The 25,864-nt window shown below is 39.8% G+C and overlaps 1 protein-coding gene across 8 annotated transcripts in view; it reads left to right on the top strand.

The window, feature by feature from the left end:
* The window catches only part of LOC124607975 (N-alpha-acetyltransferase 80-like), a 144,790-nt gene that overhangs the window by 28,412 nt on the left and 90,514 nt on the right, over positions 1–25,864 (top strand). For 3 of the 8 annotated variants that reach the window (XM_047139948.1, XM_047139951.1, XM_047139952.1), the window contains exon 2: positions 19,894–20,051. The exons of 2 other annotated variants lie outside the window; for them this stretch is intronic. In XM_047139948.1, coding sequence (XP_046995904.1) covers positions 19,960–20,051 — 92 coding nt within the window. In that variant the 5' untranslated portion in view covers positions 19,894–19,959. Of the gene's footprint in view, positions 1–7,226; positions 7,383–19,893; positions 20,052–25,864 lie in introns of all 8 variants that reach the window. 3 more of the 8 variants (XM_047139949.1, XM_047139953.1, XM_047139950.1) reach the window with 2 other exon arrangements.

A 25,864-nucleotide genomic window follows, 5' to 3' on the forward strand; every position in this document is an offset into this window, starting at 1 on the left:
TATTAAAGTTCTCTCTATGTGAGTGGAATGGGAAAAATCTCTAATAATTGGTAAAGAGGGATGTACCCTCTGCCATGCACTTCATAGTGGTTTGCAGCAGATAGATGTAGATAAATGTACTCTTCAAAGATTTTTGTTGCTGCCAACAACTCTGATCTACACAACTGCGATGCAAGACACAAAGATAAAGTTCCAATAAACTTTGCATCCATGTCTAGGTTTCTTATCCATAACCATTAAACCACCATCCAGAATTTACAGAAACTGGTCAAAGTTGGGTTCAATGCATGTACATTTGCTACAGAGAAGCAGTAGCTACTTTTAAAATAGCTTCTTTACTGCTAATAGATGTGACCTAAAAAGTAGTCATTAGCACTAGCCTCAGTTTGTCGTTAATACACGTCACTAAAGTTGCTTGTAAGGGCTGCCTGGTAATGTAAAACCTGGCTCTCCTTTGTGATGGGATTTACAGAATACAATGTGAATTAATGATGGAATTGCAGATTTTTCTCAATGGAATTGAGGTCACATGACCTGAAGGGCTTGGCAGGGAGAGGAGGCATACTGGCCTTGGTCTCTGAAGTGTTCGTGATGCACTATGAAGCAACGGGATGATACATTGTCATGCTGAAGGTACTTGTAGCCCAAGAGGAAATGCAGGCATAAAAATGGATACACATGATCAGAAGTATATTCCTGTATCATTTGTCAGGGAGAGACAATGACCAGCAGTCCAGGTTTCCATTTGATCTCAGGTAATCTTTCTCAGCATAAGTATGCTTTCACTTCCTGGCTCTAACTGTGTTCTGCTGGCAAACGGAATGTCTCGCTTCAACTGGTTTTTTATATTTTCATTCACTATCATTGGTAGCTAGCAACACACACCATGGTTCATCAGTCCAAGTAACTTCTTTCCAAGTATTGGTTGTCCACTAATGACTCCTGAGCCCCTTAGTGAGAATATGGTGTGAATGGTGAAAGCACTCCCTTCCATTAACCGTAAGAATGATGATTAATCTTTTATTGAAATGTGAAAATTGTAAAATATTTATAGTGTCTGATGCACTCATCTAGTAGATTAATCGCTAATTTAGTGCATCCAGTATAAGGAAAGTGTATCAAATCGCCTATTAATTAGGTAATAATGAACTGATCTGTTTGCAGATCTGCATCAAAATGTTATTCTTTTTATTAGATGGTATAGTGGGTCTTTGTATCAGAAAAGGACATCACATGTTGATGTATATTCATTCGTTGATTTATTTGCTTTGTAACTTATCAGCAGTTAGCGGCATGATTTCACATTTACTTGACAAATGATGTAATGTCACAACAGAAGGTCACATTCAAAAAGCCCCACATTTTCCAATAAACAATAGCTAAAATTCACACCATTATGCAGTTAGAACAAAACGTGTGCTTGTACCAAAGAATTTCAGTTTGTATGTATTTTCATAATTTTCAGAAAACAAAAATTCTATGAACTGTTCGTGGAGCCACGCAAACAACGATCTGTACTATATGCAATCAAGTCAGGAACTAACTTCTGACACAGATTTGGTGGTATTTATAACATACATTTGCCACCAGAACATTCTGAAAACCTCTGCTGTCATGTTAATTGTAATAATAATATCTGTTTTTATTAACAAAGAAAATAAGGATAAAATCATATGTTTTTATCAATAGAAAAAAAAAATCAAACAACCAAAATAGTTATAAAAGATACGTGAAATAACTGTGAAATTAAAGATAATAGCTTCCAGAATGTTATGCCTGAATAAGTTTGTTTACAATATGTAATATTTCAGTTTTGAATCAAATAAAATTGTTTATAGTGAAGTTAACTCTGTTTTTGTAAAAGAAAACTGGCTGTTTACATTATGAGCAATAAATTACAGTCCTGTACAAATTAGGAGATTCTGTAACAATGTATGGTATTTATTATTGCTCAGGTGATTAACAAAAACAAGGTACATAATTTACAGATACTAATTCTGTTCAATGTTATGTTTCTGCTACTCTTAAAAGTAAAAGCCATAGGATAATTCTCTTTCTGGGATTTCATGTCCACAAATTGTAACTTACAGAAACGTTCTCATAATTTATAAATAAACAAGAAAAGTACAAAACCCTAAAATGCACCAGGGTTCCATAAAAATCATGTACCATGTATTTTAATACTGATATAGCATGAAATAATTTGAAAGTGCATGTGGTATCAAACGATACATATTGTCTAATTTGTGTGAATCTTGGTTTCTTACAATACCCCACCCACAGAATGTCACTCATGGAATATGCATGATGTTTTGTGCCCCTATGGAACATATAATCTATAAATCTTAACCCATCCAAATTTTTATAAAAAGCTTGCAGTTCATAGTTTTCCAGTAAGTTTCCCTATAAAATTATGGAACTCAGTAGAGACTTGTACCAACTGACAGATATAAAGAAATTTAGCAGAAATATAGTGAAAAAAGGTGAATTTTTAAATTTTAAACAAAATTTTTGTAAAAATATCCACTGAATAGATGTGACCTTGTGAGTAAGAAAAATTACAAAATTATAATCCTTACACAACTGTTTGAATATAGCAATTCGAAACAGAAAAATGTTGTTACTACCATATCAGTGTTCAAGATACAAGTAACAAAGATATAAAAATATGGAAGACATAACAAAAATTATTTTTCAAATGCAAGTGAAATACAGCAAGAATGTAGTTTCCATAGAAATGTTAACTATGATGTCAACAATAGACACACATGCACACACACATACACTCACTCAAACACAACTCACACACATGACTGCAGTCTCAGGCAACTGAAACCGCACTGCAAGCAGCAGCACCAGTGCGTGATGGAAGTGGCGACTGGGTGGGGGTAAGGAGGAAGCTGGAGCGGGGAGGGGGAGGGACAGTATGGTGGGGGTGGCGGCAGTGAAGTGCTGCAGGTTAGACTGAGGGCAGGGGAGAGGTGGCGAGGGAAGTAGTGGAAAAGGAGAGAAATAAAAAGACTGGGTTTGGTGGTGGAATGACGGCTGTGTAGTGCTGGAATGGGAACAGGGAAGAGGCTGGATGGGTGAGGACAGTGACTAATGAAGGTTGAGGCCAGGAGGGTTACGGGAATGCAGGGTGTATTGCTGGTAAAGTTCCCACCTGCACAATTAAAAAAAGTTGGTGTTGATGGGAAGGATCCATATGGCACAGGCTGTAAAGCAGTCACTGAAATGAAGGATATCATGTTGGGCAGCGTGTTTAGCAACAAGGTGGCCCACTTGTTTCTTGGCCAAAGTTTGTCGGTGGCCATTCATGCTGACAGAAAACTTGTTCGTTGTTGTGCCTACATAGAATGTAGCACACTGGTTCAGCTTAGCTTGTAGACCACATAACTGGTTTCACAGGTAGCCCTGCCTTTGATGGGATAGGTGATGTTAGTGACCAGACTGGAATAGGTGGTGGTGGGAGCATGTATGGGACAGGTCTTGCATCTAGGTCTATTACAAGGGTATGAGCCATGAGATAAGGGATTGGGAGCAGGGGTCGTGTAAGGATGGATGAGTATATTGTGCAGGTTTGGTGGATGGCGGAATACCGTTGTGCAAGGGGTGGGAAGGATGGGCAGGACATTTCCACTCCTGCCAAAGTGGTATTCCACTGTCCACCAAATCTACACAATATATTTGTCCATCTTTACACAACCCCTGCTCCCAATCGCTTACCTCATGGCTCATACCCCTGTAATAGACCTAGATGCAAGACGTGTCCCATACATCCTCCCACCACCACCTACTCCAGTCCGATCATTAACATCACCTATCCCATCAAAGGCTGGACTACCTATGAAACCAGTCATGTGGTGGAAAAGCTAAGCTGCAACCACTGTCCTGTATTCTATGAAGTTCATCCAAATACAACTTTGCCTTACACGTAAGGTGGCACCACGTAACTGTGGGTATGGTGGCGCCATCTATTAGTAGAGAGACTGATGTGTGCACACCATTTGATGTTGCATAGCACCAGTGTGGTTTCACACTGAAGAGAAGGTGGTCACACAAGTTGTCGTCCACTACCGAACATGCAGGCGAGTAAGCAGGCACAACAAGGAGTAATTTGATTTTTGGCAGCAGAGGGAGTTGGAGGTAGTGAAAAGTATCAGCGGATGGAGGCTGTGTACTGCGAGTACAGTCCGAGTCTTTCAAGTGTTGTGGAATGGCACAAACGATTCCTTGAGGGGTGCGATTCATCAGAAGACGATGCTCGTCTTGGACAGGCTCATCGTGTCAACACTGGAAATGGTTGCAGAAGTGAATGCTAGTCTTGGACACCCGCAGAATCACCGTGGACCTCTAAAACAAGCTATTTGCAGACATGAGTTTGCAACAGATAAGGAAGTATGTGACTGGGTCCAGGCCATTTCAGTGACTGCTTCATAGCCTGTGCTATATGGATCCTCCCCACCAACACCAACTTTTCTGAATTGTGCAGGGAACTTTCTCTGAATTGCATCCTGCATTCCTGTAACACTCCTGGCCGCAACCTTTGTTATTCATTGTCCTCACCCATCCAGCCCCTTCCCTGTTTCCATTCCAGCACTACATAGCCATCATTCCACCACCACACCCAGTCTTTTCATTTCTCTCCTTCCCTACCCTCTCTCCACCTCCTCCCTGCTTACTCCCGCAAGCAACACTGTACCATCCATACCCCTGCCCTGCTATCCCTCCCTGTCCCCACTCCAGCCTCATCCTTACCCCCACCACCTGGTTTCCTCTCGCATCATGCGCTGTTGCCACAGTCTGGCTTCAGCCGCCAGAGACTGTTGTCGTGAGTGTGGTTTGCATGCAAGTGTGTGTGTGTGTGTCTGTGTGTGTGTGTGTGTGTGTGTGTGTGTGTGTGTGTGTGTGTGTGTGTTCAATAAAGGCCTTGTTAGCGGCCGAAAGCTCACTTTCTGACAGTCTTTTGTTGTGCTATCTGCAACTCCGAATCTCTGCTGTGTGGTTAGTAGCAGTTATCCTGTTCATAATAATGCAACATTCCATCCTGGATTTTCCATTGTCAGCTACTTGTTTGAAAAACGTATTTTGGTGGTACTTATCCATAGTTAGCAACAGCATTACTTTGTTCAGTATTTTTGACAGGTAACCATCATCGTTTCCTTTTCCCAACAAAACGACATCATTACAGAGCTATTAACTGAAATCCCCATACTTGGGTACCATCAGGCACACAATTAGCATATCATAAAATCATCTTAGCCTTGACAGACAAAACACCAATTAGACAACACAAAATCAACTTACTCCTCACTCAATACACAAGCCACGTTGACTTGTGAACTACTGTAACTCAGATCACTATAACAACATTGCCACATCATCATTGTCATCATCGCACTATCTCAATCTCATTATCATTGCTCCAATACTCATATATTACCTCAAATCTCAGTATAAATATTGACAAAAATGTCAAAATATAACTTCCACAACACTCCATAAATTTCAGCATAAGACCTCAGTTACAAAAGTATTATGACTATATCACTCATACTCAATTTATGACCCTGAAATACCTTTTCAAAACACGTGATCTCTTACATTAATTTCTTATCAACAGTTCTTCAAATCTCTCATATAATTATCAGTAACTCGTATCACAGAATTCTGCTCACTAAAATTTTCAAATTATTAACTGCCACAGGGCTAATAAATAGAGTTGACACATTTTATAAAAATACAGTTCCAAGGTCTTCATTCTCAACAATGTTTTTACTAATGCTTCAGATGTTTGCACAGTTTTCAGTAGCTGACTACACTCACAAAGTTACATTATAATTTAAACAAGTTTCACTTTTCATCTCTTGGTTAATGATTTAGCAAAGTTCAAAACTTCTTGAAAAATGTATTGTAGTTCCCTAAATACAGCCAAAATTTATATATATTTGCCTCTGTGTACTCAGCTTGAAGTAAAAAGGGAAAGTCTTCATTCTTCATGTAAGTAAATAAGAACAGACAGGAAAACTTTTCAAAAAAGTATAATATTTCTCCAAACCAGTCTCATTTTGTTAATAAATCATGAATATTCCCTAACATAGCTAATTTTCTTCAATACATCACAGCAGTTTTCAAATATGGTCAATATCCATCACATGGACTTTGTTGGCTATAAACACAGCAAAAATACACAGACATACAAAAAGTCTTACTTCATGCAGCATTATTTTCAGATATAGATAATATGACGCACATTCCTTTACAAAAATACCAGAATTTTTTTCATTAAACATACGAACATGTGAATGATTACTTGTTTGTACTGTGAGATTATATTTTAGTCCTAACCACTCTTAACTTCAATTAGCAATCTGACACTTTCTTAGGAATGCAACACAGGGGATTTAGACATTCCCATCTCTTCAGACGTACTGAGGAGTTATAGTAAACTGACAGTGTTCTGAGGGCCGCAGTGCGGGTTGTATACATCACAGTATGCTGAAACATCGTAGACATGTTCATTAATTGGTATGATCGTGGTGTATGCTGGAAAAAAATAATAGTTCCACTTTCTGCAACTAGATGAAATCATGACACTGTAAGCTGTAAGAATGTGAAATGTTTTCTGTTTTGATACTAGTTAGCTGTTTGTTGCTTGGCGACACTTGTTCATTTCTTTTGTGAAGTGACTGTTGGTGTCAAGGGTTACAAAGATGGAAGTTTACCACACAAAACGTAATGGCTATTGAGGAGAAAGTGTGGGCACTGCTGGCAATGTTGTTTTATCAGAAAGACAGCAATAGCAGCACTGCATAGCAGGAATATCACTGACAGAAATTGCAAAGAGGCTCCATATCAATAAATGGGTTGAACAGTGTGATCAAGAAATAAGCTGTGTCATGGGAATTGTCTCTCTCATTGTTTTACGCTGATACCCCTACAAGATTCAGAATGTGCATCAAATTAAGCCCAAAGGTAGGCTAGAGTGCTGTGACTTTGTCCTTCATTTTTTGGCACACATGGAAATGGATGAAGTGTGGCCAGGGAACATTATTTGGATGGATGAGGCACATTTTATTTTGTACAGTGTTGTGAATGCAGAGAACTGTTGCATACGGGGTTGTACTCTGCCATATTTTGTGCAGAAACATCCACTGCACTCAGTTCATATGAGTATATGTTGTAGTTTCACAAGCTCCTTCATTCTTGATCCATTTTTCTTCCAGGGGATGACACCTTGTGGGCCAGTTAGGTGTACAGTGACACTTGCATATTATAAGGACCTCCTTGGGCAATAAGTGATTCCAGCATTGCAAGAAAGCAATGATGTCCACACCACTATTTTCGTGCAAGATGGGGAGACACCATATATTGCTTGGCAGGTGAAAGATTTGCTTTGAGAAACCTCCGGTTGTGCCATATTATCTGTTTACCGGCGTTCTGTCGACCAAGGATATATGCCCGCTGTGTTGTGCATGCCTAATGGCTTTCCTTCTAACCCACACCCAATGCTGTTTCCTTTGTTACTATTCTCTAACACTTAACTTTACTCAGTGTCCACCTTTTCCTTTCTCTGCTTTCCTGTCTTTTATTGTTGCCTTCCAAACCACACACATGTTGACTGCTGGGGAAGCCTGCATCAACTGTCTCATCTGTGCACAACAAACAGCTATGTTTTCTTTCCGATGGAGATGCAGCCCACATTAGGTCAGAGAATGACATATTACATATGTCCTTCCAAGTTTTTGCTGCACTTGACACTTTATTAACTAGTTATGCTTACATTATGATGAGCTTGTTCCAGCAGTTTTCCCAAGTGATAGTATCTGCTTGTTTGACATCTCAGATGTTGTGATGTAATTACAATATTACATTGTGTAGTGTCAATGGTACAGGGAAAAATCTTGGGCTGTAAATTAAATATGATGACTGTCATTGTCTTCACTGGGATAATAAATTCAGCTTCCCTTTCCTGTGCACATTAGTAACTGAAGTAATGAAATAAAAGTGCCCGTAATGCTGTTAACCAATAAGATAACTAATCACTAAGCACTTTCCAGATGCCAATTACATGAAATGATGACCCAAGATGACACTGTTTCAATTTTCACTAATAAAAGTTTACTGTCTTTAAAATGTTCACATAAACTCAAAGACTGGTGAAACCAACTATTTCAGTATATGGCTAAAATCAACTCGGGCCCCCAGTATAGCGACAGGTAAGTTCCCTGATAAAATTTAATAAATTGAAAACTGCCGGAAAACATTAACTATGTTCACTGCTAATCATAAAAGGAGATTAAATCACAGACTAACTGACACCTTATTAGAGTCAAACCAACAAATGACACCAAATGCTAAGTGCCAATTTGTAGTAAAATTAATCAGAATCCACTGGTAAAACTGAAATGAAGTCCGAGTTTAGGATTCAGAAACAGAGTACAAAAGCCACATCACACGAGAATCTCAAGTTCCGTTGGTCAACTGGCTACAAATAATCAGACATCTGATTAAGCCCTAAGTTTCCTAAGTTCAGTGACTGGACTACCTGTAAGACTTTTATCTTTCTGATGAGTGCGTGGCTTGCATCAATACTCAGCCTGACCTGGGTGTTGCTTCACTAGCTCACACATAACACTCTCTGGTGAGCAAAGGTTTCATCACCATTCAGGAAAATGGTGAGACAGGGCAGTGGAAAGAATGGGAATTTGTATTGGTGCTGATAACCACGCCGTTGAATGCCCCACGACCCAATATTATCATCATCATCATCATCATCATCATTGGGTCCTGCCTCATCCTGCTTGTACCGAACTGTGTTCACATCATGTGCCCATTGCCCCTATAAAGCCATGGTCCATCCCCTCCACAAAATTCCCTTATGCACCATTTAATGAGGTTTGTAGTTTCACCAGCTTCTCTTACATCTTTTGATGCAGAGTATATGTGAATAATTTGATTGTGTTATTAGCTGTGTACTGAAATTCTAGTCTAAAATGATATGTTATATTAAGTAGTACATGTAATAGATCCCCCAATAATTAAAGTTGAATAACTGCAAACTTTGTTGCAATGCTCAGAAAGAGTTCTTTTTCTTTGTGCTGTTAAATATTATTAAAATTGTTAATTTGGCACCACTTCCTTAACGGATTTTTACTATTCTTTATGTTGCACAGCTCAGAATTTGTATAGCTTGTATAGTTCATTAGTTATGGATGAAATTAGGCAAAATTATAAACAAACAAAAGAAACATACAAACAGAATTATAAATCTCAAGAATTAAAGGTTCTAAATCACATGTTTTGACCTCCAGCAGTGGATACTGCCTTGCTATATGTGTAAGTTTTTGCACTAGATTTCATACCAATTATCAAATTCCAGTTAAATGTTTCTCACTGGTGAATTAATTATGCTAAATTGCATGTAAGTACCACTCAAAGCACTTTGCCAAGAGCTACAGTTTGATTGCTTGATCTTCATTGTACATTCATTAATAAAGAGATTATTATACTTTAGCTGACTGACAATAAATTCACACCAGCTGTCATGTCGTGGCACCATCACGTCAAGATATATTTACACTGTTCGTCGCATCACAGCACATCAAGTCAATTCAAGTCACATGATCTCAACTCGCATGGCTGTCCTCAACTATTTTTTTCACATGAACTGCTATTTTTGTAAGATGGTTTTCAACTGTTTTTACACATGAGTTGCATATGCACAATGCAATGGATGCTGGAGCCACATTTGTATGAAAATGACATTTATTGGACTTTAATGGTTTGCAGCTTGCAAGAATAGTTTGTCTATTAGAGAAGGAAGACAGAAGTGGAAAAAAATAATGTGGTTCCGAAAAATGTCATTGTGTGGTACAGAGGGGGAATTTCACGTACTACACAAGAAGCTCAAGAAAGAGGAGTCTGCATTTTATATTTTAGAAAGTCGAAGCATCAGTTTTTTTAAAATTGATTTGTTATGTCAAATTGCATCCAGAATTACTAAAAGGTGCATGGTCTTATTAGCTGCCATCACATCCCATGAAAAAATAGTTTGTTTAAGGTTGAGCTTCATTGCTAACACAGTGCAAATTCTTGTACAGTAGTCATATCCTCTCAATACCTTTCCCTTCAATACATCTTGTACTTGGCTTTTAATAGTTCAAGTGCCTTATTTGTATTGGGGTTAGTTAGTGAAACTACTTAAATATTGACCACAGATGTTTGCAAAACAGTTTCACACACGATCCAGAGAGTTACTTAACAATAAATAAGCCTGCCACAATCACATATTTAAACAAACAGTTTGCAGTGTCTTTAGGTTTCAGTCCATTTCTTTATAAAACACTACAAGTGCCTGACAACATACAAATAAATTCCACCTACTAAACAATCTCATTCCACCCACAGTACTTTTTCAGTTCAACTTTCAGCCATATTGCAGTCAATTGCATTGTAAAATATTAAATACGGTGCCGGTATGTATAAAAATCCACTTTATAAATGTAGTAGAGGGCAAGTAAATGAGTGCACTCATGTGGTACAATTCAAACTGCTGCCTCACTGCTTCAGTTAATGTTTCACGAAATTATAAATCTTAACAAAAGAAGTAACTAAACAATTTATAATAAACAACAAACAACTGATATCAACCACAAAAACCACGACAGAACAAAATATGGAGATCTAGGCTGTGTATCAGGAGAAAATAAACTTGGGGGTATGTGATCAACAAGGGACAGATGACGTCAGCCATCAAAACTTCCTTCCCGAGAAACCTCGATGGTGCTGTGATGTGACAGGATGGCCAGTGCAGATGCCGCCATGTGAAATGTGTTACAGAATGATGGGATGGTACATGAAGTGATATGACGGCCAGTGTGAATTGGCCTTTATAGGACGACTTAGATGCTGTGTCTTTAAATATGATGATTACAGATAAAATCTGCACAATAGCAGAATCACTGTGCTCCCCTCTTTCATAGGACATATTGTCCTTCATTGTATGATTGACCATTTGCTTTGTATGAGCACAAACAAGAACAATAGTTAGCTGCCATTGTGCGCTCAATGGCCAAGTGACATCATTTTCTATTATTCTGAACTTTCACAGAAACACATTGCCCACTGACAGACAGCTGTCAGCAGGTAGGGAAATGGGGCCAACACAAATTAGCGCAAGGACTCTCCTCTAGTGCAGTTTAAACGACTCTTGTAACCAAACCCTCTCTTTCACACACAAACACAATCCATTGTGTCCCAGACATCTGTTTTATTGTCACTTTGTTTTTGTGCCACTGGTAATTTTTGTATAAGATCACATTTATAATAGCACTGACATGTTTGACAGCTTTCTCCAGAAAAGCAAGCAACTACTAACTTATACAATCACTTGAAAATGGAAAAAATTGCCAAAATGAGCTCATTGTTATGTAAATATAATGAGTTAATGAAGTATCAGTTCCAGCAAAAACTTGGGCAAATATATGCAAATGGCTTTATGTGTCTGCAGATGTTAAGTGCAGTGTCTCATGCCCCACGTTCTTCCCACTGATGTAATATTCATAAACCTTCAAATTTATTATACTTCCTCCCTCATCCTCATGTATTTTCACATGTTTTTCTGTGCCTCCCTGTGCTACATGAACTTAATTTCACCCCTTACCTAACCACCCACCACTCACCCAACCCCCTCCCCTCACCCCTCTCTTCCCTTATTCAAGCACGAAAATACTGCCCTCGCCTGATCCAATTACACCTGCTGGCCATCTCTTCACACATATCCACCCAATGACCTGCGCTCCACTATTATCATATTTTTATTTGTTTTTCTCTCAGTATTTTCACATCAATTTGTTTGTTTTTGTCTTCCACTTTAGGACCTACTTCCTCAGGTTTCATGTTTTTCACTATGCTTCATCCATTTCATCCTTTTTATCATGCATCCTTGCTCTTTCCATCTGCACCAATGCAGAAAAGTTTGTCTGTCCCTAGCCAGAACACAGTCCCACATACGGTTCTTGCATTGTTGTGTAGCTTATGGTGTCCCCACAGATGGCCTCACCATCAAATTACCCGCCTTCCACAATGACCTTTGTCTGTTCAAATTCCGCCAGTTCATGACACTTCCCAACCTAGTCCTGCAAAACCATATAATCAGGGCCAAACCTCCTTCCAGTTCCTCCTTTCCATCTATAAAACTCTACAGCTCTGCAGTCCCAAATTCCTATGGACCACATCCCAAATGAAACCCTTGCCATCCATGAACTAAAGCAGCAAACACAGTGCACCCGAAAAACACTCCAACCTGTCCACAAGCTCTACAAGAGCCTCAATCAAACCTTCCCTCATAACCAACAAGCCCTGCCTTGCAGACCTACTATGTTAACCACACCCTCAGAAATTCCCACCACCACAAAGAATCCAGAACCTAAACAAACCCACAGCATGGTCATGGACCTGTCCTCCAGCAGCCTCAGTCCCACAGAAGTATCATTCCTTTCCAAAGGCCTTACCATTTGTATCACTCCCAAAGTGCCGGCCAGGGTGGCCGAGCGGTTCTAGGCGCTACAGTCTGGAACCACGTGACTGCTACGGTCACAGGTTCAAATCCTGCCTCGGACATGGATGTGTGTGATGTCCTTAGGCTAGTTAGGTTTAATTAGTTCTAAGTTCTAGGGGACTGATGACCTTAGAAGTTAAGTCCCATAGTGCTCAGAGCCATTTGAACTCCCAAAGTCACTCATGCTGGGCTTGTTAAAGACATTCTACCCTCCATATCCTTACAGTGGAGACACTTTTTCGCCACCAACCCTACCAATAAGACACAAACCAAAACCAAACTGGACCCTGCCTGACTCACTTCACTCCTCCATCCAACTATGAGCCACTACCCCCCCCCCCCCCCCTCCCCCAATCATCACCTGTTAACTTTTCGAATTTCCTTATCTCGAAACTTGCCTCACCACCATTCCTCAAATCTCACAGTATGGAAACCAACCTACCATCCACGAAAAGAACCACACTCCACCAACTAAAAACTGACCCTGACCTTATAATCCTACATACTGACGTAGGCCGCACCACTATGGGTATCGACCCCAGGGATTACTTGGTGCAGGGTCTCCCCAGCTGTCAGGTAAGTCCACCTGCAAACCCTGTCAAAGTGGCCCCATTCGAAAAATCCAGCAGAATCTCCAGTCCCTCCTCAATCTCTTAGGTCCACCCATAACACCTCCCCTGATCTCTCTCTGTCCTCACTCCCACCACTACTATCTCCTACATGCTTCCTAAAGTTCATAAACCCAACCACCCAGACAGCCCCTTTGTGGCTAGTTACTGTTCCCCCACAGAGAGGATCTCTGTTTTTGTGCCCCTCACACACTATTAGTTCTCTTATGAAGGTATCACCTACAAAATAATCCTCTGTACAGCAATGGGCACCCACATAGCACCTTCCTATGACAACCTGTTCATGGGTCATCTAGAGGTATCCTTGCTAACCACCAGAATCCCAAACCCTTCTGCTGGTTCAGATTCATTGATGATATCTTCGTGTTCTGGACCAAGAGTGAGGACACCGTATCCGCGTTCCTCCAGAACCTCTATACCATCTCCCCCATTCACTTCACATAGCCCCCCTCAACGCAAAAAACTACCTTCCACGAAGTTGACCTCCACCTCAACGACAGCTACATCAGTACCTCCATTCACATCAAACCTACCAATGACCAACAATACCTCCATATCCCCAGCTGCCACCAATTCCATACCAGGAAATCCCTTTGTTACAGGTTAGCCATTGGTGTCATCACATCTGTAGCGGTGAGCAGTCCCTCTCAAAATATGTCAAGATGCTCACAGAGGCCTTCACAGACCAAAATTACCTACCCAATCTTCTCCAGAAACAGATATTCCATGCTTTTTCTCTCCAGTGACTTATCACCTCCCACATACCCCCTGTCCTGCCACAAAGGAGCGCTCCTCTCATGACTCAGTAACACCAAGGACTGGAGCAGCTGCTTGTGTCATGGCTCATATCCCTCCAATAGACCTAGATGCAAGACCTGTCCCATACATCCTCCCACTACCACCTACTCCACTCCTGTCACAGGTGTCACCTCCCCCATCAAAGGCAGGGCCACCTACGAAAGCAGCAATGTGATCTACCAACTAAGCTGCAACCACTATGTCACTTTCTATGTGGGTACGACAACTATCAAGCTGTCTGTCTACATGATTGTGTACTGCCAAAATTATGGCCAATAGACATCTGGACTACCCGTTGCAGAACATACTGCCCAGCATGATGTGCTTCACTTTAATAACTGAACTGTGCATGTGGGAAGTCTCCCTGGACCTAAACCTTCACTAGCTCCAGCCTCCCACATACCTATCCCCATCCTTGCTCCCATTCCAGTACTACACATCATCTATCCCAACAATGCACCTACATACTTTCGCCTTATATACTTCTCTACCTGTCCCCCTTCCCTCCAACGCAGCCTCCTGACATTGTACCTAACAACCTTATCTTGTCCCCATCTAGTCCTTGTATGCTCCACCAGACAGCACTAGCATCTTCCACCACCCATACCCTCCTCCTCCCTACCTTCTTACCCCCACCACCCACATCTGATTGCTGCTCCATCAGACACAGTTGCAGTTGGGCTCTAGCACACTGTGACAGTGACCATGTGTGTGTGAGTTGTCCTTGTGTTAATGTTTTCTACCTCAGGATACAAACTTTATCCGAAAGTTTTAATATTTTGGCAGTCTTTTTCATTTGCCTGTCTGCAAGTCAATGCCTTCTCTATAGAGTGAAAACACACTTGACTTAGCAACAAATAATCCTGAGTTATTGTTGTTGTTGTTGTGGTCTTCAGTCCTGATGCTGTTTGATGCAGCTCTCCATGCTACTCTATCCTGTGCAAGCTGCTTCATCTCCCAGTACGTACTGCAGCCTACATCCTTCTGAATCTTCTTAGTGTATTCATCTCTAGGTGTCCCTCTACAATTTTTACCCTCCATGCTGCCCTCCAATACTAAATTGGTGATCCCTTAATGCCTCAGAACATGTCCTACCAACCGATCCCTTCTTCTAGTCAAGTTGTGCCACAAATTTCTCTTCTCCCCAATTCTATTCAATACCTCCTCATTAGTCATGTGATCTACCCATATAATCTTCAGCATTCTTCTGTAGCACCACATTTTGATGTTAACAAATTTCTCTTCTTCAGAAACACTTTCCTTGCCATTGTCAGTCTACATTTTATATCCTCTCTACTTCGATCATCATCAGTTACTTTGCTCCCCAAATAGCAAAACTCCTTTACTAGTTTAAGTGTCTCATTTCCTAATCTAATACCCTCAGCATCACCTGATTTAATTGGACTACATTCCATTATCCTCGTTTTGCTTTTGTTGATGTTCATCTTATACCCGCCTTTCAAGACACTGTCCATTCTGTTCAACTGCTCTTCCAGGTCCTTTGCTGTCTCTAACAGAATTACAATGTCAATGGCAAACCTCAAAGTTTTTATTTCCTCTCCATGGATTTTAATACGTTCTCTGAATTTTTCATTTGTTTCCTTCACTGCTTGCCCAATATACAGATTGAATAACATTGGGGAAAGGCTACAAGCCTGTCTCACTCCCTTCCAAACCACTGCTTCCCTTTCATGCCCCTCGACTCTTATAACTGCCATCTGGTTTCTGTACAAATTGTAAATAGCCTTTTGCTCCCTGTATTTTACCCCTGCCACCTTCAGAATTTGAAAGAGGGTATTCCAGTCAACATTGTCAAAAGCTTTCTCTAAGTCTACAAATGCTATAAACGTAGGTTTGCCTTTCCTTAATCTTTCTTCTAAGATAAGTCGTAGGGTCAGTATTGCCTCACGCGTTCCAACATTTCTACGGAATCCAAACTGATCTTCCCCGAGGTCGGCTTCTACCAGTCTTTCCATTCGCCTGTAAAGAATTCGTGTTAGTATTTTGCAGCTGTGACTTATTAAACTGATAGTTCGGTAATTTTCACATCTGTCAACACCTGCTTTCTTTGGGATTGGAATTACTATATTCTTCTTGAAGTCTGAGGGTATTTCACCTGTCTCATACATTTTGCTCACCAGATGGTAGAGTTTTGTCAGGACTGGCTCTCCCAAGGCTGTCAATAGTTCTAATGGAATGTTGTTTACTCCAGGGGCATTGTTTCGACTTAGGTCTTTCAGCACTCTGGCAAACTTCACGCAGTATCACGTCTCTCATTTCATCTTCATCTACATCCTCTTCCGTTTCCATAATATTACCCTGAAGTACATCACCCTTGTATAGACACTCTATATACTCCTTCCAACTTTCTGCTTTCTCTTCTTTGCTTAGAACTGGGTTTCCATCTGAGCTCTTGATATTCATGCAAGTGGTTCTCTTTTCTCCAAAGGTCTCTTTAATTTTCCTGTAGGCAGTATCTGTCTTACCCCTAGTGAGATAAGATTCTACATCCTTACATTTGTCCTCTAGCCATGCCTGCTTAGCCATTTTGCACTTCCTGTCGATCTCATTTTTGAGACGTTTGTATTCCTTTTTGCCTGTTTCATTTACTGCATTTTTATATTTTCTTCTTTCATCAATTAAATTCAATATTTCTTCTGTCACCCAAGGATTTCTACTAGCCTTCGTCTTTTACCTACTTGATCCTCTGCTGCCTTCACTACTTCATCCCTCAAAGTTACCCATTCTTCTTTTACTGTATTTATTTCCCCCATTCTTGTCAATTGTTCCCCTATGCTCTCCCTGAAACTCTGTACAACCTCTGGTTTAGTCAGTTTATCCAGGTCCCATCTCCTTAAATTCCCACCTTTTTGCAGTTTCTTCAGTTTTAATCTACAATTCGTAACCAATAGGTTGTGGTCAGAGTCCGCATCTGCCCCTGGAAATGTCTTACAATTTGAAACCTGGTTCCTAAATCTCTGTCTTACCATTATATAATCTATCTGAAACCTGTCAGTATCTCCAGGCTTCTTCCATGTATACAATCTTCTTTTATGATTCTTGAACCAAGTGTTAGCTATGATTAAGTTATGCTCTGTGCAAAATTCTACCAGGCGGCTTCCTCTTTCATTTCTTCCCCCCAGTCCATATTCACCTACTACGTTTCCTTCTCTTCCTTTTCCTACTATCATATTCCAGTCACCCATGACTATTAAATTTTCGTCTCCCTTCACTATCTGAATAATTTCTTTTATCTTATCATACATTTCTTCAATTTCTTTGTCATCTGCAGAGCTAGTTGGGATATAAACTTGTACTACTGTAGTAGGCATGGGCTTCGTGTCTATCTTGGCCACAATAATGCGTTCACTATGCTGTTTGTAGTAGTTTATTCATTATTAAACTTACTCTTGCATTACCCCTATTTGATTTTGTATTTATAACCCTGTATTCACTTTACCAGAAGTCTTGTTCCTCCTGCCACCGAACTTCGCTAATTCCCAATATATCTAACTTTAACCTATCCATTTCCATTTTTAAATTTTCTAACCTACCTACTCGATTAGGGGATCTGACATTCCATGCTCCGATCCGTAGAACACCAGTTTTCTTTCCCCTGATAACGACATCCTCTTGAGTAGTCCCCTCCCGGAGATCCGAATGGGGGACTATTTTACCTCCAGAATAGTTTACCCAAGAGGACGCCATCATCATTGAACCATACAGTAAAAAGCTGCATGCCCTCGGGAAAAATTACGGCTGTAGTTTCCCCTTGCTTCGAGCATCAAAACTGATACAGGGATTAGTGAACGCAGGGTTGTCGTAGTGAGACTGATTACTGTAACCCCCAAATCCTCCAAAAATAAATGAAAAATATACCTATTCAAAAAAGCAGATAAAAATTCACTTGATGCTTTTCTGAGAGGCAATCTCCACTCATTCCAAATTAATAATATAAGTGCAGACCAGATGTGGCAGCAGCTGAGAGATTTATACCACATAAATAACAAATGATAGAGTTCATCCTCCTCAGTACACAAAACGAGTTAGAACATTGTTGCAGAAACAATGAAACAAACATGCCAGATTTAAACAGATGCAAAATCCTCAAGATTGGCGATCTTTTACAGAAGCTCAAAGTTTAGCGCGGACTTCAATGTGAGATGTTTATAACAGTTTCCACAACGAAACTGTCTCAAAACCTGGCAGAAAATACAAAGAGATTCTGGTCGTATGTGAACTTTGTTAACGGCAAGAAACAATCAATGCCTTCTCTGCATGATAGCAATGGATGTACTATCCAAGACAGTGCTGCCAAAGCAAAGTTACTAAACACAGCCTTCCGAAATGCCTTCACAATAGAAGATGAGGTAAATATTTCAGAATTCAAATCAAGAACAGCTGCCAACATGAGTGACGTCGAAGTAAATATCCTTCGAGTAGGAAAGCAACTTAAATCAGTTAATAAAAAATAAGTCTCCTGATCCAGACTGTATATCAATTAGGTTCCTTTCAGAGAAACACAACTAGCTCTTAATTCACATGAAGTGTTGAGTGCTATTGACAAGGGATTTCAGATCATTTCCATATTTCTGGATTTCCGGAAGGCTTTTGACACTGTACCACACAAGGGTCTTGTAGTGAATTTGCGTGCTTATGGAATATTGTCTCAGTTATGTGACTAGATTTGTGATTTACCGACAGAAAGAGCACAGTTCATAGTAATTGACGGAAAGTCATCGAGTAAAATAGAAGCAATTTATGGCGTTACCCAAGGTAGTGTTACAAGCCCTTTGCTGTTCCTTGTCCACATAAACGATTTGGGAGACAATCTGAGCAGCAATCTTTGGTTGTTTGCAGATGACGCAGTCATTTATTGACTAATAAAGTCATCAGATGATCAAAACAAATTTCAAAACGATTTAGAAAAGATATCTGAATGGTGGGAAAATTGGCAGTTGACCCTAAATAACGAAAAGTGTGAGGTCATCCACATGAGAGCTAAAAGGAATTCGTTAAATTTCGGTTACACTATAAATCAGCATAATCTAAAGGCCGTAAATTACAATTATGAACAACTTAAATTGGAAGGAACAGATAGAAAATGTTGTGGGAAAGGCTAACCAGAGACTGTGTTTTATTGGCAGGACAATGTAACAGATCTACTAAGGAGACTGCCTACAATATGCTTATTCATCCTCTTTTAGAATACTGCTGCGTGGTGTGCGATCCTTACCAGACAGGACTGACAGAATACATCGAAAAAGTTCAAAGAGGAGCAGCACATTATGTACTATGGCGAAATATGGGAAAGAGTGTCACTGAAATGATACAGGATTTGGGCTGGACATCATTAAAAGAAAGGCGTTTTTCATTGTGATGAAATCTTCTCACAAAATTCCAGTCACCAACTTTCTCCTCCAAATGTGAAAATATTTTGTTGAAACCGACCTACGTAGGGAGAAGCGATCACCATCATAAAATAAGGGAAATCAGAGCTCGTACGGAAAGAAATAGGTGTTTGTGCTTTCTGTGCACTATACGAGATTGGGATAATAGAGAAGTGTGAAGGTGGTTCGATGAACCCTCTGCCAGATACTTAAAAGTGCTTTGCAGAGTATCCATATAGATGTAGATGTAGGGTGAGTAGCAAGGTATCCTTTCCGTATTGTTGTTATCCAGTACTCAGATGAGTTTGTTTTGTGGCTTAACATATTTCATGCAAGGGCAGCTATGTTTGTATTAATTTAGGAAATCTGTGCTTTCTGTGCATGAGAAGTAGTGTCATAATTATCAATCATAAATGACAAAGATGCTCTTCCAATACACAAAAGATGCATATTCATACGTACTGAGAGGCCCTGAAGAGGGATCTTGTATTGAGATTATGGATCTTTTTTGCAGAGTTGGTGTTAGGTGACTTCACTATTTTTTTTCCTAAATTACATTGATGTCCACAATTAAAATTCAATGGAAGTTCTGAAAATCCATGAACATCCTAATCTGGTAGAAGAGTGTTGCAGTCTGATAAATATGGAATGGCCGAGGAGTAAGACAGCAAGGTATGTTAATTATTATAAGTAGAAAGAAACATAAATTTTGCAATTTCCCTCAGTATTTATTTTCACTTATGTATTTCATGTTCTGGTGATCCTTGTTGTGAATATGTCACTGAATATGGAACGTGTCAGTTGTACAAGTTTGTTGTGGTTACATTCTATGGTATTATGTAAATAATACTAATCAGTTTCATATTGAAGTATCAACAACTTATGTTCTGTTATAGAAAAATAAATTGTGCAGATCAATAGATAGTACAGAAAAATTAAAGCTTATAGAAGATCTAATATAGAAAAAAATTTATGTTTGCAATAATGAATAGTCAGGGTCACAGATAAGGATGTGGGAATGTATTTGAGAGTTGTAGATACATTTATCCTATACTTTGTGGTTCAGAAACTCTTCTGTTGTGTGAAATGATCCTTGTAACAGGAACTGCCTTGAGTGTTTTTTAAACAAGAGCTCATCATCTACTAAACAATTCATTTGTGAAGGGATGGCATTAAAAATCTTACAGCCACTGAAATGGGTCCCTTTCTGTACCATACTCAGGTTTGCATGCGCATAGTGGACAGCATCTTTTCTTCTAGAAATCAACACTATGATACACGCTATTTGGTTGGTTCAAAAATGGGCTTTTTTCATTATGAAACATATCGGAGAGAATATATATTGCACAGTGGACATGAGGACTTCAACCTCTGGGGTGTACTCCACTCATGATCTTATCGCTCTTTCCTCTGCATGTAGCACTTTTTTAGCTAGTGACTGATTTCCCCAAAATATGATTCCATATGCCATAATGGTGCGAAAATAAACATAATAAGCTGACACAATGGATTCCATATTATATAAGAGCAGACAATGCATAAAACATAATTTGCAGAATTCAGTCTTTTGCACGGATCTGCAGTGTGGTTTGTTCAGTTTAGTATGCTATCAATATGTAAGCCTAGGTGCTTTAACCCTGTAAGTAGTACTTGGATATGTGCCATGGTATTAGGCCATTGGTACACTACACTTCAAAAATTCTGTCAATGATGTCTGCACAGTCCGGCCACCAGACGCTGCCTCTGGTGGGTAACATGACTTGTGCGCATGGCACAGCATCTGCCTCACCTGCTACTGAGGCCCTCCTCTTCATAAGTGCAGCACAGCTGGCACTCACTCTCATATTGTGTTCATACTTACTGTCAGCAACTGTTTGTATCAGTACCTGGATTGTTTCTATGTTTGTGTCTATGTTCTCATTGATTGTTTGCTTGTATGTGTAAGAAGAATAAACTGTGGTTAATTTTGGCTGTGATGTTTGTATCTTACAGAATGATACAATTGCAGGTGAGTGTGGTGTTCACTTGTGCATGCTCAGTCTATTTCATTGTTCCTTCAGTTTTCTGTCCATGGAGGCAGTGATCTAATCTCTCCTCGAGCAGCAGCAGGCTCTTAACAGTTGCTATCACAAACTTGTCAGCCACACTGACTATGCAGGCTTTGGGGACACCATTAGTACTCAGTGATATGTGACGCTATCATTCATTGGCTTCTGACAAAGAGGTGCGTCAATGCACACAGCAATGTGAGTCCATCTTTAGCTGAATTGTTAAATATTGCTCTATCATTTGAGGTGTCTCATGCTGCAGGTGATTAGATTGAGGCTTGGTGTGACATCGCTGTGGTAGCTCCTGTTTCTGGTTGTCGGGTGTAAGTCAGTTCTCAGAGGGAGGATGATATGACAGTCATACAAACATGACTCCTGTGCTGCACTGGACAGCAGTGTGCCAAACAACAACAATAACTACAGAAACAGCAGTTCTCTGCGCTCCCATCATGCCTGTACTGTTTCTTGCAACATGACAAGGTTGCATGCCCTAAGTGCTGGACAGTTCACAACAACTGTAGGAAAACAGAACATATAGCATCTGTGCATTGTTCCGAGCCCACTCCTACATACATGAATGTGGATGTTAATTTTGTGTCTCCAGTGACTACAAATTGTAACAAACTCTTTATCGAAGTGTGAGCAATGGACAAAGTGCTCAGACTATAAGTGGACACAGGACATATAGCATCTGTGCATTGTTCCAAGCCCACTCCTACAGACTGTACTTAACTGACAAACTTATGTGGATTTGGGATCTCCTGGCATTGTCTCCAGTTACTCAGTGTTTGGTGAGTTACAACAGGCAGCCTTTTCCAATTTGATGTGACTAGTGCACCGTGATTTTTCAGCATTTTTTGGAACAACTGAAAATGTCCATTCTGGGGTGCATCAACTATCTCAATGACATCGTTGTAACGAATACATCCATAGAAAAGCGTACGTAACTTACGCACCTTGTTCATGATCTTACTCGTACATACTGCAGGGTTGAAATGCAACTTGGTCAAGTCACACTTTTTTCGCCCATCCGTTGTGTATTTGGGATTTGGGGTTTCTCGGGATGGTGTTAAACCTTTACTTTGTCATCTCACTGTGGTCACAGCTGTGCCTCACCCTACAAATGCCAAAGAACCCCAAGTATTTTCACATAAAATTGTTTCCTATCACAGATTTATTCTGGTGGTCACCACATTGGCTTATCTCCTCCACAAGTTGCTCCACAAGAACATTCCTTTTTAGTGGCTGCCACCCTACAAGGGTACATTCAAGATTTGAAATTTAAATCGCATTCTGCTCCTTGTTTGTCTACTTTCCATCCTGGCCACCATCTGGTTTTGGCCACAAACGCCTCTCAGTATGGACTCTAGGTAACTCTTGTGCGTTGATATGAGGATGGCTCCAAATGTCCGATAGCTAACTCATCAAAAACACTCAACCACGCTCAGCAGTGCTACTCCCAAGTTGAAAAGGAAGCTTTTGCTATTAGAGTGTCCTTTTCCCTTAAGGGAGAGGGGTACCATAACCCCGTGTGTAATACTTGGATATGCCACGGCACCAGGCCACTGGTGCACTACACTTCAAATATTCACCAATGGCATCCGTGGCACCGTCTACCAGAGCCCTCTTGTTTATAAGTGCAGTGCAGTTGGCACTTGCTCTCATTTTCTATTCCTACTTATAATCAGCAACTGCTTGTATCAGTATTTGGATTGTTTCTATGCATGTGTCTATGTTCTCAACTGCTGTTCACTTGTTTGTGGAAAAATAATAAACTTTGCCTCATTGTGGTTGTGCTGTAGTTTGTGTCTTACAGTATTATACACTAGGTACTTTGAACTATCCATCTTAGCTATCTGCTGTTCACCTAGGTTTTTTCCTGTTTCCTCATCTTTAAAGGCTATGTTGAACTGAGTACAAGAAAGACCACTTACATTAAACCAGTTCACAGTATCCCTCAAAACTTTATTGGCTGACACACCAAGTTAGTCTATGGAATTATCTATAAGTAGTGTAGTTTCATCAGTGAAGATGGTAAATTTACAATATTCTGTATAAAGAGGAAAATCATTAATGAAAAGTAGGAGCTCCGGAATTGAGTCCGAAGGCACTCTACATGTGATGGTATCCCATTTTGATGATGTTGAGGCATCGTCTCGACTGTCCAGTACAATTTTCTGTTTTCTATTTGAAAGATACAATTCAAGCCATTTCCCTGCTGCACCACTTATTACTAGATGAAGTTTTGTGTACAAGTATTTTGTGAGTGACACAGTCAGACACTTTTGTTAGGTCACAAAATATTCCAACCATCTTCATTTGTTTAAGAACTCCAAAATATTGGCAGTAAAAGCAAATATTTCAAATTATGTTGATAACACCCTCTGAAATCCAAACTTACTTTTGTTGATGATATTATGCTCGCTGAGATGCTTGACAATCCTCATTAGTTTCTCTAAAATCTTTGGAAAACTTGTTAGGGCGAGATTGGCTGATAGTTTGCACTCTCTGCCTTATCTCCTGTCTTACACAGAGATTTTACAACTGCATACTTAAGCTGTTCAGGAATTATTCCTTGCCTAAGTGATGCATTGAAAATTTGTTAAAGAATTTTGCTTATGTGCCTACAGCAGGATTTTAATAATTTGCTAAATATGCTGTCAGTTCCAGTAGAGTTTTCTTCTTTCAGAGTTTTGATGACGCAGTTTCTGTAACAGTCATTATTGTTACTTGGCTCTGTTGCACAGTACTAGTTACACGTGCTTCCAGAAAATTCATGGCTTGATTTATAGAGCCTTGCGGTCCTGTTTGTTCTGTTACTGTTAAAAAATGTGTGTTGACTGTATCAGGAATTGATCTTGGGTCACTAACAAGATGATCCTCATTTTTTATTGCACTTTTCCCTGTTTCCTTCTTTACAAAATTCCAAATAGTTTTTACTTTACTGATTGAGTTATCAATTTCTTCTTTCATGAATATGTTCTTTGAAGCCTCTATGGTTTTGTTAACAGTTTACCTTATGCAGATTTTATGTGCAAAATGCATTCTTTGGATACAGTTCTTGATTAAACAGCAACTTACCTCTACACTTTTAAATTTTCTTTGTGGAAATGACAAACATAAAGCTAAAGTAATTACATGTACGAGAATTTTTCCATAATTATAACCTTTCCTGTCAATTTTTGCTGTTTTAACATTCAGATATTTCCTCTTTCCAAATGTGTTCTGTGTTGCCTTTCATTTAGAGTTTGACTGTATACTTGTTTGTGAACGGTGAAGCAATGTGTCTAATAGAAGTAACCACAATAACTCACATCTGTGGAATGTACAGTACATACAGGGTGAGTCAAGAAGATATGCAAATATTTTAATTTGTTATTCTACAAGTAAAACTGAAGAAAACAGTTCACATAAACATAGGTCTGCAAATGTTTAGTAGTGGAGTTATGGCTAATAAAAGATTTTGCCTGAAATTTGGCAGCTTCACTAATATGAAGCCATTGCAAAACTGTACGAAATTAAAGTAAAGCATGATTTCCATTTAGTTTGTTGTTATTGATCTGGTGAATCTAATAAAACATGTCCCAGATGTCTATCTGCAGTAGTTTGCCAGAACATCCAGAGAAGCAAAGATAATACCAGTAAATTTGTTTATTTTTCATTAAGAATGTAGACATGTTTGATAACTCCTGATGGATTCTATGAACTCAAAACTGTGATGTTTGGACTGTGTAACATTCTACCCATCTTCAAACATATGATGGATAACCTGCTGCAACACCTTAAAAGGACAACATGTCTTTGCTATATGGATGATATTGTTACTTTTGCAAAGACATTCAAAGAATATCTGTGATTCCTGACAACAGTCTTGAAGTGTGTTCAGACTGCAGGCTTCTATGTGAATGCAGAAATATGTCTCTTTGTTGCCCTGGAAATAAAAATGTCAGGCACCTAGTTGATACCAATGGAGTCCATCCCAATCCAGAAAAAATAACAGCAGGCATAGATTTACTGACTCCTCAGCATATTCACGATGTGAGAAGTTTCTTCTGAATGTGCTCCTGCTACTGGCAATTCATAAAGGATATTTGCACCAAGGCAGATCCCTTGCAAGAACTACCACAGGGAGACACCATATTTTCCTGTAATGAGGTGCAAGAAGGACAACCTCTGTAGGAGAATGGTCAATGTGACAGACTCTCCTGTGAGGAACCCAGGTTTGATTTCCAGTGCTGCAACTGTTCCTTGGTGGGAGGAGTGGACCGTGGTGAACTCAGCCTCATGATGCCAATCGAGGAGCTAACTGATTGACAGGTTGTGGCCCCAAGGTCAGAATGTCGACAATGGCTGGGAGTGTGGTATGCTGACCCATTGCCCCTCCAGACTGGATCCATTGGTGAATAGCTAAGTATGACATTTCCCAGTCAGCCTCAA

This window comes from Schistocerca americana, chromosome 1, assembly GCF_021461395.2.
Source record: "Schistocerca americana isolate TAMUIC-IGC-003095 chromosome 1, iqSchAmer2.1, whole genome shotgun sequence".
NCBI classification, from domain to species: Eukaryota; Metazoa; Arthropoda; class Insecta; order Orthoptera; family Acrididae; genus Schistocerca; species Schistocerca americana.